We start from the raw sequence: 18,845 nt of genomic DNA on the forward strand, positions 1-18,845 counted from the left end.
AGGCACTAATAGACTTTAACTGGAGCAATGAGCCCAATGTCTTCGGCTACAGGGAACAAAGCATTAGGATGCATTTTATAGAGGGTCATTAGTCAGATAAATCTTTAGCTAACTGATAGCATTGAGCACACATCCACTTTGCTTGGAGTAGTGCAGGTGTCAGGCAACAGTACTGATGGCTTTTCGCAACTTTTTAGTGTCTTTTTATGGCTTCAAATAAGACAAAAACAACTGATGTAGTGGATAGAAGCTTTCATCAGGTACTGTGTGGTTCCCAGCCTTCCTTTATTTCTGTCACCCACACACATGCATACACACATACATATACATGCAGCATTGGACACGCACGCATCCAGAAGGGTCTTAAACAGTGCTGGAGGTAGGTGTGGAGTGGGTGTCTCTATTTGCGGATTCAGCTGGGCTGTTTTAGGAGGACCATAAAAAGAGCGACACCACCCACAGAGAGAGGCCGACAGACAGAGACAGAGACGACCCCACAGACCAGGGGCCCTGAAAAAGAAACATCTTATCTCTTTGCAGGGGCCCCAACACTCCCATCAGCCTCACAGCCACCATGTTCAGGCTACTGTTTCTACCAGAGCTGTTGCTTGTTTCCTGCACTGTGTTTAACTGGGGGACTGTTCTGTATATTGATAGAGGCTAAGAGATGAAACTGCCAAGTCTGCTCTAGAAGTCACTGTGACGGACAAAGAGACACATTTCATGAGTGTACTTCAATTCATGTCTTTTATAAATGTCGCTTTAGCTTTGACTTGTACCTTTTTTTTTGCACTTTGGAAGAGGTAAATACATGAAACCATAAGTGCAGTTTTGTAAAACAACTTGCAATTTTGATTACCATTCACTAAGGTAATAAAGGGGAAGGGTTTTCTGGTCTCCAGCCATTTCACAGCAAAACTGTTACTCTTAAAAGGACAAAGCAGCCTCTTATCTTGTGTTGAAATCCTTATTATCTTAACATAAGCTTGAGATATACCTCTTCTCAATGCATTCTCACTTGCAGACACATTCTGGAACATTAAGTGCCAGGATGTTGAAAACATAACCAAGAAAATAACTGATATGGATTCACATGAAAATCCCTAGTGGCCTTTTATACTTGTTTTACGTGAAATAAGTCTTAAACTCAACATCCAAGGGCTTAACATGAATACAGCCTACGCTCCATTTTTTCCAGAGACTTATCAAAGAAAGCCCAGTGACCTGGAGACAGCTGCCAGCCTTTATATCCGCTCAGTGAATCACTTCTGAGGATTTGTTATACAGCAGAAAACATGGGTTGACTTTAAAGGGCCCTGTGTACAGTCTACTTACCGCAGACGAGCATTACCAGTGGCGCTTGCATCTCTGAGCACACACCTCAACCCGCGGGGCTGCAGGCAACCTGCGGCATGCAACGGTTTGTGATGAACAGTAATATAGGCTACCACAGATAGGCTACATTCAACAGGTACCGAAAGAGTTTGGTGTTTTTTTTGATGAAAATGAAATATTGATAAAAAGTTGTAGTCCCTGCAGAAGAACGCACACTTTGCGTGAAGTTTGGCTTTTATTTTTTCCAACTTTTTTGTGTTTTCTGTTTCCGCCATATAGAATTGTCTACGGACCACTGTTCTGGTCAGTTCCTCTGTGCTGTTTAATTTGAAAAAAACATCACTAGCATACTCTCAGTCAGGTGGGACTACGTAAAGCAAAAATGTTTTCAGCGGTCCAATGTGTTAATATATCAGGCAATATTTGGTTGTCTTTAACTTTAAAAGATAGTAGGCTAAGCTAATCAAAAAGACGACACTCACCGTGCTGTTTCAGTCTGTGTTGTGTATGACTACAGTCTCCCTCTTGGTCCACTTGCTGCGGAGTAGCCGGACGGATGCGAGGCTGAACGGCGATGAGAAGTCCTCAACTCCTGCGGCTCTCCGCTGGAAACCCCGTGCTGGATTCACGGAACGGAGCAGAGCAGAGCCGTATGGGAGGGCGCGAGCCGCGGGGGGCGGGGGCGGCTGCTGACTGGATGGTCGCGTGTAGAGTCCCCGGGTGGGCGGAATAAGGTAGGGGTAAAAATAAAGATAATACTTTCATGTGGCACAATAGTTTTAACTTGACCACAGTTTTTTTAAAAATAAGCCTTTAAAAAATAGTTGAGATGTCCATTTACAGCAAAAATGCACTTCCATCAATCTGCCTATATTTCCCTCCATTAAAGTAAAAGAAAGACATTTATTTAATAACACATCTTTTTATGTGCATGAGCAATGTGTAAAACCCAATGAACACAATAATAACAATAAAGATGATGTAATATTCTTTTGTGAAAACAAGCTATGTTTATGCAAACGTGATGAAATGTCACTCTAAACATACAGTATACTAAGGTAACAAATGCTGATTGGTTACTCAGGTGTTATTCACATGCAGGTGCTTATTGCCTATTGTTAGCCACCCTGGTGTGTTCAAATCAAGTTGTTAAACAGCATGTTGTTGTCAGAAAGTTCAAAAACAAGACCAAAATCTACAACAACTAAAGGTCAAATAACAAAAAGTATAATACTATGTAGTGCAATCTTTGTAGCACTATAGATCAGACTTGTTCTTCTGTGTTTCGGTGGAACTGCTTAACAGTTCTTTGGGTAATTGATCCTTTTTTAGTGGATTTCTACAAACAACCATACACTTCAATGTGAAAGTTGCACCACTCCCAGCAGAGTGAAGTGGCTGCACGATATGAGGAAAATATGCGATACGCGATAACGTTGTTGAATATCGCGATAACGATATTACTTGCGATAAATTAACAGATTTTAGAGCGTACTCAGTTCTGCCTTTCTGTTGCTTTCAGTGTTCTTTTAAAATGCAACAAATTGCTTGCTGAATTTAAAACAAATAATCATTTCTAACATTCTTTTATTGAACAAATTGAACATTGAATTGACAATGACAGGCACTACTAAAAAAGAATGACATATACACTTTTAAAGTGCAGTTTTCTACTGATATTTTCTTTCAACTAACACAAAAAATCTCGTAGTGTCTATCGCGATATGTCGCAACCTTTCGCGATATGTATATTGCGCCAGTTGATATTGCGATGGCGATAAAAAAAAACGATATATTGTGCAGCCCTAGTTAATATCCAAAACTTTTATTTGGCTTTGTTGAATTATTATAATAAACCGATAGTGCACAGGCATATCTATAACACTATAAGCTTATTACTGGTATCATTTACTGGTGTAATATTTTACAGTGAGACAGCACAAAGATGTAAAAAGACTATGTTGCATGATAAACAGTGAGGATGTGCAAACAGATCTTGTTTACTAAAAGTGGTCAGAAACAAAGTTTTAGATTTTTCATTTGAGCAGTTGATTCCTCCGCCATGTTTCCCTCAACAAAGCCAGCGCATGTTTTCCAAACAGCCCCCGGTCTGTGTCTGAGAGCAGGAATGCACGCTCCCTGCTGGACGGATTAGATTCCCTTTGATTGCAACCAATGAGCGAGCCGTGGACGCGCACAGATCACAGATCCCCATGGCTGATGTCTCAAAACATCAGTCTCATCCAATAGGTGCTTGGGACGATCTCCATTAGGACTTAACAGCCAATCAATGAAAAACAGAAAAAAATACCTGCATGTAGCTTTGATCTGATCCAGAGAACGCATCTTCTGACTAAACATATACACAAGGGCATTACATTACATTACATGTCATTTAGCTGGTGCTTTCATCCAAAGAAACTTACAGTTGCTATATATGTCAGAGGCCACACGCCTCTGGAGCAACTAGGGGTTAAGTGGTTTGCTCAGGGACACATTGGTTGATGTATCGCAGTGGGAATTGAACCCAGATCTCCTACACCAAAGGCATGTGTCATATCCACTGCACCATAATTTGGATTCAACATTCTGGGGGGGGGGGCAAAAACTTCAGAAAATGCTCAAAAAAGGCAACAAAAACATTAAAAATTGTCGAAAAAATAATCGAAAAAGGCGACAAAAACGTTGAAAAAAGCAGCAAAAATATCGTAAAAAGCGACAACAACCTTAAAAAGGAACAAAAACTTTGGAGAAAAAAAAGGCCAGTTTTGATTATTGGGGGGTTGTAACCCCCCCGCCCCCCGATATATTACGCCTATGCTATGCATATACAATACAATCTATCCCATTTTACAAGTGTATTTACTCATATCAGTTATTTCTTTGGGTTCAGCATGTCTGATGTGTACACGTAGTGTGTTCTCCAGAACAAAGGCTGCTGTAAATCTCTGTCATATTACACATTCCCTGTGCGGCTAGAGGACAGCCTCTCTTTGTTAGAGCTCAGGATCCAGTGCCAGAACCCAAAAGAGCAGAGATCTTCAACAGTGGGTATGGGACCCCGTAGGGGGTCCTCACAGTCAATGCGGGGAGGTGGGTGCCTCCAAATTATTGTTAATTTTTGAAAGTTTTTTCAAGTTTAAATCCACAGATACAGTTCATCCTAAGGATTCACTGTGCCACATGTATGTTTTAAAATTAAATCATGATTGATAAAATCATGCCAAAAATTATTAGGCATGTATAAAGGTTTTAGGCCACCCTACACGTTATTGTAGGCCCAGTTTAATATGCAACTTCATTTTATACAATATATGTAGTAGGGGGGTCCCTGCTCCATCTCTCTTTCAGTTAAGGGTTCCTTGGCTTATCCTATAAAGCTTATAGGACCCTCAATAGAATATATTATAAGATACACTAGTGAGTGAGCGTGCCCAATAGCAGGACTCTGCAACTGGATTATCTAAATGGTATGCAGTTATCATTAGTGTTATTAATTACACCTGTGCTTTCCCCATGTCAAAATGTCTGCTGTTACAGTAAAGGTTTATAGGCGGGAGTCTGAAACAGGTAGAGAGCAGAGATAGAGGCTGAAGACAGAGAGAATATACTGCCTTGCTAAGTATACGGCGCCCCCTTGTGACAATTAATTAAAAAACATATCTGGTGGGGCGGCTTCTAGCTCACCCAGTAAGAGCGTGCGCCCCATGTAGGCAGGCCTTTGCAGCGGCCCGGGGGTTCGAATCTGACCTGCGGCCCTTTGCTGCGTGTCATCCCCCATCTCTCTCCCACCTTTCCTGTCTATCCACTGTCACTCTGAAATAAAGGGAAAAAAGCCCCCAAAAAATAATCTTTAAAAAAACATATCTGGTGTATCAAATGTGTTAAAAATATTATAATAATAAATATTGTAAATATTGCGCACACGTCATCACACAGACAGGACACATGATGGAATGAATTTACATAAACTGTATCCAATTTATTCATCTCCATCATCACACCTCAGTATGAATTCTGCTTATAAGAATACTTGCGTATGCATTTATATGTACTGAATCAAGCATTTCTTTTGTAATAAAAAATAAACATATTTCATTTCAAAAGTCAAACTTTCCCACATTTTTCTTAATAGGAATGTCATATTGTAAATACCATATTAATGTGGTCAAATTACAGCAAAAACACAAAATCCTAAAAGCACTTTTGGTCAAGACAACAAATTTCTGATAACATATACTGATATATTTCTTCTGTTTATTATTCATGAAATCAATTATCATGGTCTATACAATGAATTTGAATAGCTTAAAGACATAAACACCATATAGGACAATGTTGGTAGTACAGTACATGGACAGAGGAAGGCATTTCTGTGATATAACACTTGACAGGTAATGTGTAAAACTTGACATGCCAGTGAAAGAATGGAGGTACCAAAGTTTGTTTTTTTGTCACAGCATCAGTCATAACTCTGTTCTGGACTACAGCAGCAAACGGTAAAACGGGGAACTGTAACATCCTCACACACAGCTGCTGTACTTCTGGACTTGTTCCCGGATGTCATCCCGCACCAAGGTGGCGTTTTGCTTCAGCTCGTCCAGCTCCATGCGCTGCTTCTGCATCCGCTGCTCGTTGCTCTTGAACCTTTTCTCCAGTTCTGCAACCGCAGAGAGTAAGACAGAGGTCAGAATGGGGAACAACGGGGGACTCTCCACAGATCAATGCTTCAATAAAGTATCCACAGGAATCATTAAGCACCAAAAGCATCATAGATTGTAGCATAAGATAAGGTATACTATATAATATATTAGGGGTGGGGGAAAAAATAGATTCACATATGTATCGTGAGCTTGTCCGTAATGCCTCTGTTTTTTATTATAAAATCATGGCAGATAGTTTGTATGGTCATTCTAATCACTTGAGGATAATATGGGAGAGGGAAAATGCGAGGATTAAGAAATCATGCAAGCCCCGCATATTTCGGCGAAAGTGCGGCGTATATGAAAAAATACGCCCCTGCATAAATATGCGGACTTTGGCTGATTATGCATTGAACGTTTTTCTGGAGGGACTGGTCAAGCTTCATAAAATGGGATTAATGAAGGACAATCTGTGTTGGAAGTGTATGAATGTAACAGGCTCCTACCTCCACCTTTTGTGGGATTGCCCCCTGGTCTTTCCGTTTTGGAAACAAATCATCAAAACTATTGCCGATTGGTTAGCCACACCGTTGCCAGAGTCTCCCCAGCTGTCTACTTGGAGATAGGTCCCTTTTGCCACCATAGATTTCTAAAGCGGAGTCCGCTCTGACACTAGCTGGGTTTATCACTGCAGTACGAATCGTTCTTAGACACTGGAAAAGCCAAGTAAGGCCTAGTTTTACAGACCGGCTGAAGTTAATTACAGACACAGCCTCATTTGAAGATCTTATTGCAAGACTGAATGATGGTACGGGTAAATTCTACCAGGTCTGGTCTCAGTTCCTGCATTTTATTCAATTTGAACTGTCTAGTGCCCCATAATTAATATTATTATCAAGCCTAAATCAATCTCACCCCATCTTTTTTTTTTTTCGTCCTATTTTACGTATTATTTATGTGTATGTGTTTTAATTGTGAATTTTTGTTGTTGTTTTTCTGTCTTTCTTGCCCAGATTGCTGTATAGTGTGTGTTTAGTGCTGTTACATGTCGTTAAATGTGGTGTGTTTCTCACATGGAAAAACAATAAAAACTTTGATTAGTGTAGTGTAGTGTAGTATTAAACTTTTGTTTTTGTTAAAGAAGGAAAAGAAAATCACAATACTCAATACTATTGAATGACAATACTTTCTAGAATCCCGATGAATGAAAATCGCAATTGAAATCAAATCAGCACCTATGTAGCGTGAAAGAATCAAATCGGGACAAAAGCATATGGTCCCAGCCCTATAACATATGTAGAAATTGTATCCCAACCTGACAGATATCACTATACTCTCACATGATTTACAAAAGGAGGAGGAGGTAAACTGTTTTGTGACACCTGCTAAATTGTAAACAATGGCTGAAGTGTACTGTACGTAGTCCACCTAATGAAAAGACTATCAACGCTGAGAGCAGCTCGTGTACTCACTCTTGAGTTGATCTATCCCCTTGGTGGCTTTGCTTAAGAGGTCTTCTGCCTCCTTCTTGATGTCCATAGCCTTCTGGTTGATGCTATTCAGACCTCCAGACTCCCCGCCGAGAGAGTCGACCTTCATCTGCAGCTCCTGGTACCGATTCTCCGTGTCGTTGAGGCTCTGGGAGAGACGACACAATAGTGTTAGATGTGATTTTCCTTTATTTGCTGTAAAGAAATCCCGGTACCGTCCACAACATTTGCTTCCTTTCATACATTTTGTGGGACAAACGTGACATCTTTTTTTCAAAATAAAAGCACAACACAACTTCCCCGCCCTCGCCTACTCACCTGCTCAAGTGAGGATGCTACTTGTGTGGCGTTGTTAGCCAGTGCTACGGCGTCCTTTGCCATCTGTCTGTTTAACTCCGTCTTGTTCCTCAGAGCTTCCACCTCCATGGAAAGGTTGTTTAAACGCATCATGACATCCATCTGCTTCTCCTCAAGCTGCGTTAGCCTCTCATCCACCTAGAAAAGAATGACACATACGATAGTTAAGAATGAAGGGGGGACAAATGGAGAGATGTGGGAGAATGTAGTATTTTGATGTTGGAAAGAAAAAAAACTGCCTTTAAAAATAAAGTGCTCTACAGGCAGGTGGTCCACTTTCCTGAAACTCAACAGTGGGAGCAGGGAGAGTATGTGAAACAGGATCAAGTTATCATACACATTGCTAATTTTAACCCCTATTTTCCAACGGCCGCGTCTGGGCCGCGTTCTGGCTGCGCCGCGGTTTTGCTTCATCCTCCGCCATACCACACCGGGAGCATCTCAGAAGCGGAGCGCCTCGCTGCCAGAGAGGCAGATTTTATTGTCTCTACAAGTACTTGAAAGAACAATTGCGTGTTTCACTCCAAGCACCCCTGCCATTGAACTCCATGCCTTCTCTTTTCTGGAGTCGTCCTTATAAAAAGGCTCTGTGGAGTCTATTCTGTTTATCCACCTCCAAGATGAATCTCTGGTAAATTGACAGGATGCTCTCGCTTTTCCACTTTCTGCCCGGCTGTTCGAAAGCCCCGCAGCTCGCGTGAAAATAGACCTGGCGCGTATCGTTAGTGGAGAGCCGCTTCACGCATCCTTCTGGGACGCGCCGCAACGGGGCTGGTGGAATATCGAGCATCGAATTGAATGGTCGCGACTGCTCGCTTGGGTCGCAGTGCCTCTGGAACACAGCACAGGTGGAAAACAGAAGTTAGGTGTGCTGTACCTCAACCGTAGCATTCCTTGTGCTGTTCAGGTTGTTGTTGGCCTCCTTCAGGGCTGCTCTGGCTTTCTCTATGGCCTTCTCAGACACATCCAATGCCTGCTTAGTATTATTGGCTGCATCCTTCACTCCCTCTGCTCGGCTCCTGCACAATGACACCAGAAATTAGACAGATATGAAAGAGTATTGTTACAGTGGGGCGGCTGTGGCTCAGGTGGTAGAGTGGTCGTCTACCAACCGGAAGATCGGTGGTTAAATTCCTGGCAAGCAGTGGTTTTTGTGGCTCCCTTTTATTTGACTGTTTGACGTTTTGTGGGAAATGTGGTTTTGATATATTAAAAAAAACAAACAGAAAAAAGCAGTAGCTTTACTTACTTGGCATCTTTAGCTTTGTCAAGCAGCTCCTTGACTTTGCTGATGTGCTGCGAGGTTTGGTTGACGATCCCCTCGATGTTGGTGAGGTTGGAAAGGCTGTCCTTTATCTGCATGACCATTTTGTCCAGGGCGGTCCTGTTGACCGGCAGGGTGATCGACAACACCTGCAGAGCCACTTTCTCTATGCTCTGTGGATCTGCTCCCTCCTCTGGGCAGCAAAAGGGAGGAAGGAGAGAAAATAAACGCAGGAACATAACATGACATTACATTACATGTCATTTAGCTGATGCTTTTATCCAAAGCGACTTACAATTAAGTGCGTTCAACCTTGAAGGTGCAAACTCCAGACAACAAGTAGTAAGTGCAAGTACATTAGCTCTAAATAGGTAATGCTACAAAGAGCCATATGAAAAGTGCAGTATCAAGAGAGATATATATATATAAATATTTTTTTTTTCCTTCATTATCCGAGGTGTAGTTGGAAGAGATGTGTTTTTATGCACAGGTTTTCGGCCATCCTGATGTCAATAGGGAGCTCATTCCACCATTTAGGAGCCAAAAACAACACATTGAATACCAGAAAATACATTTTTGCCACAGCAGAAATGCTGCTGCAGTTGAACTAAAGTTACATTTCTTTGCTTTTTAGATTATAAGATTATTTTTTGGGCATTTTTTGGCCTCCATCTTCACAGGACAGCTGAAGACACGAAAGGGGGGGAGAGAGGGGGACCGACACGCATCAAAGGGCCGCAGGTCGGAGTCAAACCCGGGCCCACCACACCGAGGAGAAAACCCCTACACATGCCCCATGCTCCACCAACTGAGTTATCCAGGCACCCTTAAAGTTACATTTCTAAGCAGACAATTATAGCCAATAAGAAGTCACTGCAATTTAAAGCAAAGGTCACCAATTAAAGCATCAATATACCAGTGAGGAAGTCTCTGATCTTCTTAATGAAATCTTTGAGCTTCTTGTTGTTGTTTTCAAAGTGGTCCTTCTTCTTCTGGGCTTTCTTCAGCGTGTTCATCGCCTGGTTCTTCACATCCTGTGTCAGAGAGGCTATATCCTGGAGCTGGACACAGGAAACCAAGATGTCAACAGAGACACGTTCGTCTCCAGTCATAGCAGATCAGAGGGATAGACGCCATACACTATATTCAATAAAAAGAAAAGACCTTTCTGGCCACGCTCTGCAGCTCCTCTTTGGCAGCGTTCAGACCGTCAGTGGCGTTCCTGGCATGATTCAGTGCTGCTACAGACGTGCTCACTGTCCCATTGCATCCATGTCCTCCACATACACGATTGCCCTGGTCGTCGCGGCAACCGGCACCGCCGCATTGGCTGTCTGGGCAACTGCCGTTGACACTGGCATTGCTATGACCACCACATACCTGGAGGGAGCAACGATGCATTACCGTTGACATAAAATGATTCAACGGAATAAAAAATAAATAAACATACATTCAGAAACAATTTGAGGCAAAATCAAAGATTCCAATCCAAAGTGGAAACAGCATTGTTTTCCAATATTCATTATAGAATATATTATAAAATATAATCAATATTAGAATAGAAGAATATTAATTATCCAATCAAGATTATGTGTCTGCTGCTGAAAGTAACCTACACGTTTACAAAGTCAGCAGATATAAACCATTAAGGGTATAAAAAATATCTTCTAAAATGTTTTTCCTTGATTCTGCACAATGGAGAAACAAAACAACTCTTTTGTTTTCTACATTATCCATAGATGAAAACAGAGGAAAGAAAATGGAAAATCTCAATTTCAATCTGTTCTTTCCATCATCCAGGATAAGCGAAATGAAGAATGCCGCTGCCTACCTTGTGACTGAGGTGATGGACTTTCTTGTCCAGGTCGTGGGCTTTCTGCTGCAGCTCGTTCAATGATTTGTTCTGAGCGGCCAGAGCGCGGAGGAACTTGTCTTTGCTGGCGTCCAGCAGGTCTTCAGTGACAGCGCGGGTTTCTTTGGACTGCTCCACAGGACTGAGAGGACCGGACACTGAAGCGTTGCATTTCTTCTCAGCCTTCACCGACTCCTGATAATACTTCTTCACTTTCTCAAACTGATCTGCGAGGAGACAGGCGAGGGTATTTATGTATGTATGTAGAGGTGCAACGATGAATCGATTAGTTGTCAACTATTAAATTAATCGCCAACTATTTTGATAATCGATTAATCGTTTGAGTCATTTTTTTATTAAAAAAAATAAGATTTCTCTGATTCCAGCTTGTTAAATGTGAATATCTTCTAGTTTCTTCTCTCCTCTGTGACAGTAAACTGAATATCTTTTGAGTTTTGGACAAAACAAGACATTTGAGGACGTCCTCTTAGGCTTTGGGAAACACTGATCCACATTTTTCACCATGTTTTGACATTTTTATAGATCAAACAACTAATCGATTAATCGAGAAAATAATCGACAGATTAATTGACTATGAAAATAATCGTTAGTTGCAGCCCTATATGTATGCATGCATCATACCATAATATTAGAATTTCTTTCACAATATTTTGCAGTTGCTGGGTTGAGATTCTCTAAATATGAATGCATCTTTATAAACTTTTCTTCTTTTTGTTGGAGGTTTTGTATCAAATATATTGTAGATGTTTGCTTATGCTGTGTCTACACAGACTGTATTGTAGAGCTGTGCTCAAAATATCGATACGGCAATATATACTCCTTTGCTGATATACGTATCAATGTGGATGCTACTGTATCAATACAGCAGCAAATGCTGGGATGGCAGTTTTGAAAAAGACACATCACCCATGGTAGAGCACAATAAAGCCAATAGGTGGCAGCCAAGGCCAATCCACATTACACAAAACAAAAATCCTTAAAGCATTAAAAAATGTAGGAATATTTTATTTGGATTTAATAACTCAGGGATTGGAGTTGGGCTGGGCAATATATCAATATTATATTGATTGATATATGAGGCTAGAAATCGTCTTCAATTTTGGATATCGTAATATCCATAACATATGATAAAAGTGTCTTTTTCTTGTTTTAAAGGCTACATTACAGTAAAGTGATGTAATTTTCTGAACTTACCAGACTGTTCTAGCTTTTCTGTTATTTGCCTTAGCCCACTTAGTCATTGTATCCACGTTATTGATGATTATTTATCAAAAATCTCATTGTGTAAATATTTTGTGAAGGCACCAAAAGTCAACCCTTACAACATCGACATCGATGTATTTGGTCAAAAATATTGTGATATTTGATTTTCTCCATATCACTCAGCCCTATTTTAAGCGTTTTAAGGTGTGCGATCCCTGTTATACAGAATATTAAAGAACAGCTGTTATAGTAAATTCTGTGTAGGACATGGTCATTATTCGAAATCAACATGTATCTTGATACATATCGTATCGTGAGGTTGTAGGCAATACTGCGCCCTACTTTACTGGCACACGATATGTTTTTAAAGCCTCACTGACTTGACTGAGTTTGCTACCTGCAAATCCGGAGGTGAGGTAGTCATCTAGCAGGCGCTTTTTCTGAGCCACAGTGGCGTTGATGTCCCTCAGCTCTCTCTCTAAGACACTCAATGTGCGTTTCAGTGCCTCTTCTTCTTCTGCTGTTGTATTTAGTTCCCGAGTGACGCCCATCAGACGCCCGTCGGTCAGGGCGATCTCAGCCCTGGAACACATAGAAGCAGGATATTTGATATAATATCCAGGCAGTTGGTGGCAGCTGACAAATCATCCTAACCAACCTCGATGAACATTCACACATTATATGACATATGACATCATCACCTGAGGTCATCAATGCTCTGTCCAATCAGGTGGTGGATCCTGTCGCTGTCCTCCGCACTGATCAGATCCTGCACTTTTCTCAGCTTCTTCTCCAGCTCTTTGATGCGTGTGTCCCCGACTCCCGTCGTGACCCCGCTCTCCAGGATCTTCTGCGCGGCGTACTGGATGTGTTCCAGGTCCCTTTTGATCTGGCACACCGCATCGTCCCACAGATGGAAGCACGGGTGACACCGGACACACTTGGGGAAGTCGCCGGTGAAGCCGCGAGCGCATTCGTCACAGCGCTTCCCGGCTGCTCCCTCCCTGCACTCACACGCCCCCGTTGATCGGTCGCACTGGGCCATCTCTGAGCCCAGCGGATGGCACTTACACTCTGAATGGGAGGAGGGGAGTGAAGAAAGACGGGAGGGAGGACACAGAGAAGAAAACATAAAAAAAAAAATTAGCAGGTCCAAAGACTGTAAGATAGAATCTAGTCATGTCTCAAAGAAGCAGGTAGAAAGGGTTTTACAATGCAACAGATTTATCAAAAATGGGGCTGCCTGCAGCCGATACAGTGTTGGAGACGAGATGCGGTACGGGAACGAGTCTTGTCATACATCTATGAACGGGAGTTGATGGCTAGCAGAAACAAAGGATGGAGAAAGAAAAATGTCTTTTGAATGGCAAGTTTAGTTTCAAAGCCCTTCCAGATAGTTCTCTCTACAATAATAAAGCTATTTGCATGTACTGAGTTACCACCAGTAAGCGTCAGTCTCAAAAACCACTTGAGCATTAAAAACTTGAAAAGTAAAGACAGCCCTAATTTAAATCCTTAGGTTTTATTACATTATTAATGGAAAAGGCCAAGGACTGAAGCTGCTGCTGCTGCTGGGTCACATTGGACTGATTGTGTGAGGCGAACGCGGCCGGATAAATTCACAAAGGGAAGCAAACATGTCCCCTTTTAATATGAAGAAACAGGGAGTGGACTTTGGTGTGATTGGGCATGATGCAGTGGTAGACTGTTTTACAGCTTCACTAAATGTTTCTGCATAATGTATACTGTAAACAGAGAAGTCACTCATGAGTGTTACAAAAAATGTGCCCCATAAAGTACAGTTTACCATTCCGGTAATTTGTTACAAGGTGAGTTACCTCGACACTGCAGCCGTGGGTCTCCCCAGTGGAACTGCTCACACTCAGTGCACTGTTTACCTCCAAAGCCTGGACGACACTGGCACTGGCCTGTGAACTGTAGAAGACACAGAGAGAGAGAGACAGACACAAATATCTAATGAGTAGGAATACAAAATTAGTTTTTCTTTCGAGTTCACTTTCGCATTATCCATTCTCAGGCTTTTGGAGACCCTCGTGCTTCCTCACCATGTTGCAGTGACTTCCAAGTGCGTGTTGTGGGTCGCAGCTACAGTGCTCACAGCCTCGGTCCTGACCGTAGTTCCAGTGGTTAGGAGCACACTGGTCACAGTTATGGCCGGCCACGTTCTGCCTGCAAGGGCAGGCTCCAGTCTGCCGGTCACAGTGACACTGTCCATCGCTGCAAGCAGACTGGATGGTGCCAGCAGTCACACAGGTACAAACTGAGAAGAGGAACATATGCACAGACAGACAGAAGACAGTAAGGTTCTACTCTGTGTATACAGTATATGTTCCACAAGACATACATGTACTGTTTTTACATACAGTACAAATAAACTTCAAAGCTGAGGAACAAGTTGGTGGTACATCACTCACTTACATTTGAGTAGCTCGTATCCTAGGCAACTTACAAGGAATTTAATAATACAATGCGCTTCAAAAATTACAAGAAACCAACGTTGGAGGCAAGATAATACAATTTTAGCTAAAACTAAAAACAGTCTTCAGATGTACTTCTGCCATCACCACTTACGTCTGCAGTCGTGGGCCAAAGCATTGCCATAGTAACCATGTTGACAGTGGCCACAGGACGGACCGTCAGTGTGGTACAGACACTTGAGGCATTGGCCAGTCCTGGGGTCACACGAGCCAGGGTCGTTGGTGTCGATGTTGCCGTTGCACTCGCACGGGAGGCACTGCCCACCGGGTTGCTCTGGGTTGCCATGGTAACCAGGGGCACACTGGTCACAGCGGAGCCCTAGGGGAGAAAAGGGACAACATGGCGTTACTAAAGTAGAGGGTCAGGTATTAAATAGTTCATTGTAGAATCAGCTACATTTCCATGATTTTGTATCAGTCAGACAAGTAAAGTTGACCTATACACCCAATCACGTTTGAACATCCAGGTAGAAAACTCCCGTGCATACATACAATTTTAGATAAAAGAAATTTTGAATGTACTTTTTCTTTTTATAGGACAGCTGAAGACATTAAAGGGGAGAGAGGGGGGGAATGACGTGCAGCAAAGGGCCACAGGTCGGAGCTGAACCCGCGGCCGCTGCGTCGAGGAGTAAACCTCTTTATATGGGCTCGGGCTCTACCAGGTGAGCTACCAAGGCGCCCCCCTCCATACAATTTAACAGCGCTGAGCAAACAGGGATGAGGAACAACTGGATATACTCTCATCTCATTCATCTAAAATGAGATAAATTCACATGTCTACACCTTCACTAATGTGAAGACCTAATTCATCTGTTGCACTACAGACTAAAGAAAATGACACCACCCATATTAGCAGTCAGGCTGAACGGCGGCGAGATGTTGCTGTTCCTAACGCTAGCTTTGGTTCATCATAGACGCTAGCAAAGCAACATAGTACAGAAAATAAGAACAGCAGAAAGGTCAGATAGGTCGGACCTCTGTGTTTAACTTAATATCTTAAATGTTACAGTAAGGGTTGAAAATTACATCAGAAATGATCAAAGTTTCCTGATTTCACATTTCAAATCAACTGTCATTTGTCTACCTGGAAGTGATTTTTGTGTTAGCGCGACGCCATGGTGATTCAGTCTACAGAAGAGTTAATAGTGATCAACAAATATAGGAAAATGTATATGTTGCTGCAGTGAGATAGCTTACCAGTGTAGCCTTGCCTGCAGTTACAGATGATCTGGTTAGAGGTGTGGTCAGCATAACAGGAGTGCGCATTAAAGTGATCTGAGCCGGGGTTACCAGGGCAGGGGCAGGGCCGACAGTGCTCCCCTGAACCAAGCACCGGGTTTCCAAAGAACCCATCCGCACAACTGGGAGGAATGAGGGAGACATTTACCATCAGTCTGATAACCAGGGATGGAGTTAGGTAAAGTCTGACACAGAGTGATCCTTACCGTTCGCAGAGGTGTCCGGCTGTGTAGTCCCTGCAGTCTCTACACCCCCCGTTGCGGGGGTCACAGATGTCTGCGTGGCCGTTACACTGACAGGGGCTGCAGCTGGGGAAGCCCCACTGGCCTGGTTGGCAGTCTGAGCACTGACGCCCAGTGGCTCCCTGCCTGCACTGGCACTGGCCTGTAACCGGGTCACACTGGTGGCTCAATGAACCCTCTGAGTGGCAGTCACACACTGGATGGGAGGAGGTGTTTAAAGAGTTATTCACTGTTTTTCTATTGGCGGACAGAATCAGAAACAAATAGTATAATGAAGTAGTTTAGTGACTCTTTTCTTCTTGGAAAGTAGCATGTGTTCAAGGTTTTTTTAATGTGATTATCACATTAGCACAAAGAACAATATATTTGTGTCTATTTAATTAAAGACAAACACCACGGCTCTACCGTTGGGCTCAATGATTTGTGTAAATAATTTTCCTCTAAGTTGAGACCAATACAAATGTGATTGGATAACCTCGAGAAAATCACTTTTTCAAAGTTCTGCTTTCACATATTGTATTGGTATCTAATTTGGCAGCATCAGTTTGAATTAGAGCGCAACTCAAATATTTTACCTGAAAAATGCTGTCAATGTTGTGACTATGTTACAATACTAATGCTATACCAATGTTGTATTTTCATTGTAGACCAAACCAATTTTATCTTTTGGCCTAAAATTAAATGGGGTACTTTGACTTATCTTTGGGTGAAATGGAATATTATTTTTTTTTTTAAAGACAGGGGTGGCTAATGATTTTCTGCATCTACCGGAAAATGTTGCCACAGTATCAGAGACTGAAAAGATGTATATACTCTATGTATTATGCTCTCTACCACAGAAAACAAAAGGCTCTACATATAACATTAACGTTTGTTTATAAAAAAGGATCTGGTTACTCGGTTTATTGCAGGATAACAATGAGAATGAGAAACATTATGTCATGTCAACAAAAACCAAAGAAGTAACCTCGTTAACAGACAAGCACAGATTACATCTGTAGGTTTGCCGATGATACAGTATAATTATCCAGCCATTACCGGGCTAAAAACAAGTTTGGTAGTGACACAGGCTACTATTTTTTTGATCATTTTCATTTAGCTTTGGTTTGACCCTGTGGGAACAGACGGGGTTGGGTAAGGGTGTAATCGTGTGACAGACTTTGCTGATCATAGAACAGACTCACCAGTGCAGCCATTCGCTCCAAAGCCGTAGGTTCCTGGGGTACACTGGTCACAGCGTCGACCCATCACGTTGGGTTTACAATGACACTCACCTCCCACCTTATGACACTCACCACTGAGGGAGCCCTGAGGGTCACACTGACAGGCTGGATACAACAGATACAGATGAAAGGCAAGACAGAAAATATCAGCCAGTTATTCATATTTAAAAAGCAACCAAGGATTCAAACTGTCAATGGGTTTGTTTTTCGAACCCACATCCTCTAAATCTGTGCTTGTTTTGTGTGTTCCTGTATCTACTTACACAGAGCACCATCGTGAATGATGGATGAAATACTACAGATGAGTTTGGAGCACATCTCAGCCAGTGCGGGCATCGGTGTCATCATGAAGGAATCCAGACACATGTAGCGAATCATCTCCTCCCGCCGCTGCTCTGCCTCTGGCTCGTTACCTTGGAAACCAGGAAGCTCAGTGTATTTGGGGATCAGGACCAGCTATAGGGGAAACACACAAAGGTTAAAAAAAAGGATTATACTGTACGTAAATATGCTGGGATTATGAGCCAGGGAAGCAGTATAGCCAACTTTCCTATTGCAGAGAAGACAGTACTAAAATAGGTCTCACAGAGATAAAACAACTCAAAGACACAATGTGTCAAGTTTTTTTGACAGGACATGATCATGACTAAAAGGACAGATAAATACTGCACTACCAAAATCAGTTTAATGTTTAAAGAAACTTTGTCTTTAAAGGTGCCTTTTATTTTTCTTACTTAAAAGCTGATCCCAAGCCCAGCTAAATGTAACATTAGCATTTGTGTTTTCCCACCACTAGGTGGAAACCTCATGGTACATGAAGCCCTAAGCAACATGCACAGGTGGTCACCTTTTTCTCAAACCAGTTCTCTGTTACAAGTAAAAGTCCTGCATTAAAAATGTTACTTACGTAAAAGTATGTATCATTAGGAAAATGTACTTAAAGTATTAAAAGTAAAATGACTCTGCAGAGAATGCAGAATGCAGAGAAATGGCCCATGTGTTATACTAGTATATATCATTTGATTATTATTGCTCATAATGTAAAAGCAGGATTGTACTGTTGTAGTTGGTTGGGGTGGAGCTGATTTTGAACTATTTTTTTTTTTTAAGATTATTTTTTGGGCTTTTTCCGCCTTTAATGGACAGGACAATGAGAAAGGGGAGAGAGAGGGGGAAGACATGCAGGAAATCGTCACAGGTTGGACTCGAACCCTGGACCTCTGCGTCGAGGCATAAACCTCTAAATATATGTGCGCCTGCTCTAACAACTGATCCAACCCCGCCACAGATTTTGAACTATTTTATACAGAACTAATGATCGATTGATTGTTCGGTGAAAATAGCGAGAAATGTTCTCAGAGCCCATAGTGACACCTTCACAATGTCAAACCAATAGTAACATTCTAAATGATGAAAAATAAACAAAAATTTCAAATATTAAAAGGAAAAACAGCAAATCTTCACATTTGTGAAGC

At 42.0% G+C, this 18,845-nt stretch overlaps 2 protein-coding genes across 7 annotated transcripts in view; both read right to left on the reverse strand.

Annotated features, from left to right (window-relative positions):
- lamb2 (laminin, beta 2 (laminin S)) overlaps positions 1 to 2,011 on the reverse strand; it is a 50,766-nt gene extending 48,755 nt beyond the window's left edge. For both annotated transcript variants that reach the window (XM_031286249.2, XM_036008050.1), the window contains exons 1-2: positions 1,818 to 2,011; positions 1,336 to 1,405 (exon numbers count right to left, since the gene is read on the reverse strand). In XM_031286249.2, coding sequence (XP_031142109.1) covers positions 1,336 to 1,366 — 31 coding nt within the window. In that variant the 5' untranslated portion in view covers positions 1,367 to 1,405; positions 1,818 to 2,011. The remainder of the gene's footprint in view (positions 1 to 1,335; positions 1,406 to 1,817) is intronic.
- Positions 2,012 to 5,292: 3,281 nt separating this feature from the next.
- Positions 5,293 to 18,845, reverse strand: part of lamb2l (laminin, beta 2-like) — a 59,492-nt gene continuing 45,939 nt past the window's right edge. For 4 of the 5 annotated variants that reach the window (XM_031286587.2, XM_036008196.1, XM_031286588.2 and 1 more), the window contains 17 exons: positions 17,634 to 17,826; positions 17,332 to 17,475; positions 16,112 to 16,343; positions 15,864 to 16,027; positions 14,758 to 14,982; positions 14,232 to 14,446; positions 14,004 to 14,100; positions 12,867 to 13,239; positions 12,563 to 12,747; positions 10,921 to 11,168; positions 10,254 to 10,469; positions 10,006 to 10,150; positions 9,075 to 9,282; positions 8,703 to 8,844; positions 7,787 to 7,963; positions 7,451 to 7,616; positions 5,859 to 5,995 (listed from right to left, as the gene is read on the reverse strand). In XM_031286587.2, coding sequence (XP_031142447.2) covers positions 5,859 to 5,995; positions 7,451 to 7,616; positions 7,787 to 7,963; positions 8,703 to 8,844; positions 9,075 to 9,282; positions 10,006 to 10,150; positions 10,254 to 10,469; positions 10,921 to 11,168; positions 12,563 to 12,747; positions 12,867 to 13,239; positions 14,004 to 14,100; positions 14,232 to 14,446; positions 14,758 to 14,982; positions 15,864 to 16,027; positions 16,112 to 16,343; positions 17,332 to 17,475; positions 17,634 to 17,826 — 3,267 coding nt within the window. Of the gene's footprint in view, positions 5,996 to 7,450; positions 7,617 to 7,786; positions 7,964 to 8,702; positions 8,845 to 9,074; positions 9,283 to 10,005; positions 10,151 to 10,253; positions 10,470 to 10,920; positions 11,169 to 12,562; positions 12,748 to 12,866; positions 13,240 to 14,003; positions 14,101 to 14,231; positions 14,447 to 14,757; positions 14,983 to 15,863; positions 16,028 to 16,111; positions 16,344 to 17,331; positions 17,476 to 17,633; positions 17,827 to 18,845 lie in introns of all 5 variants that reach the window. The other variant, XM_031286589.2, reaches the window with a different exon arrangement.

Source organism: Sander lucioperca, chromosome 12 (genome assembly GCF_008315115.2).
Source record: "Sander lucioperca isolate FBNREF2018 chromosome 12, SLUC_FBN_1.2, whole genome shotgun sequence".
Classification (NCBI taxonomy): domain Eukaryota; kingdom Metazoa; phylum Chordata; class Actinopteri; order Perciformes; family Percidae; genus Sander; species Sander lucioperca.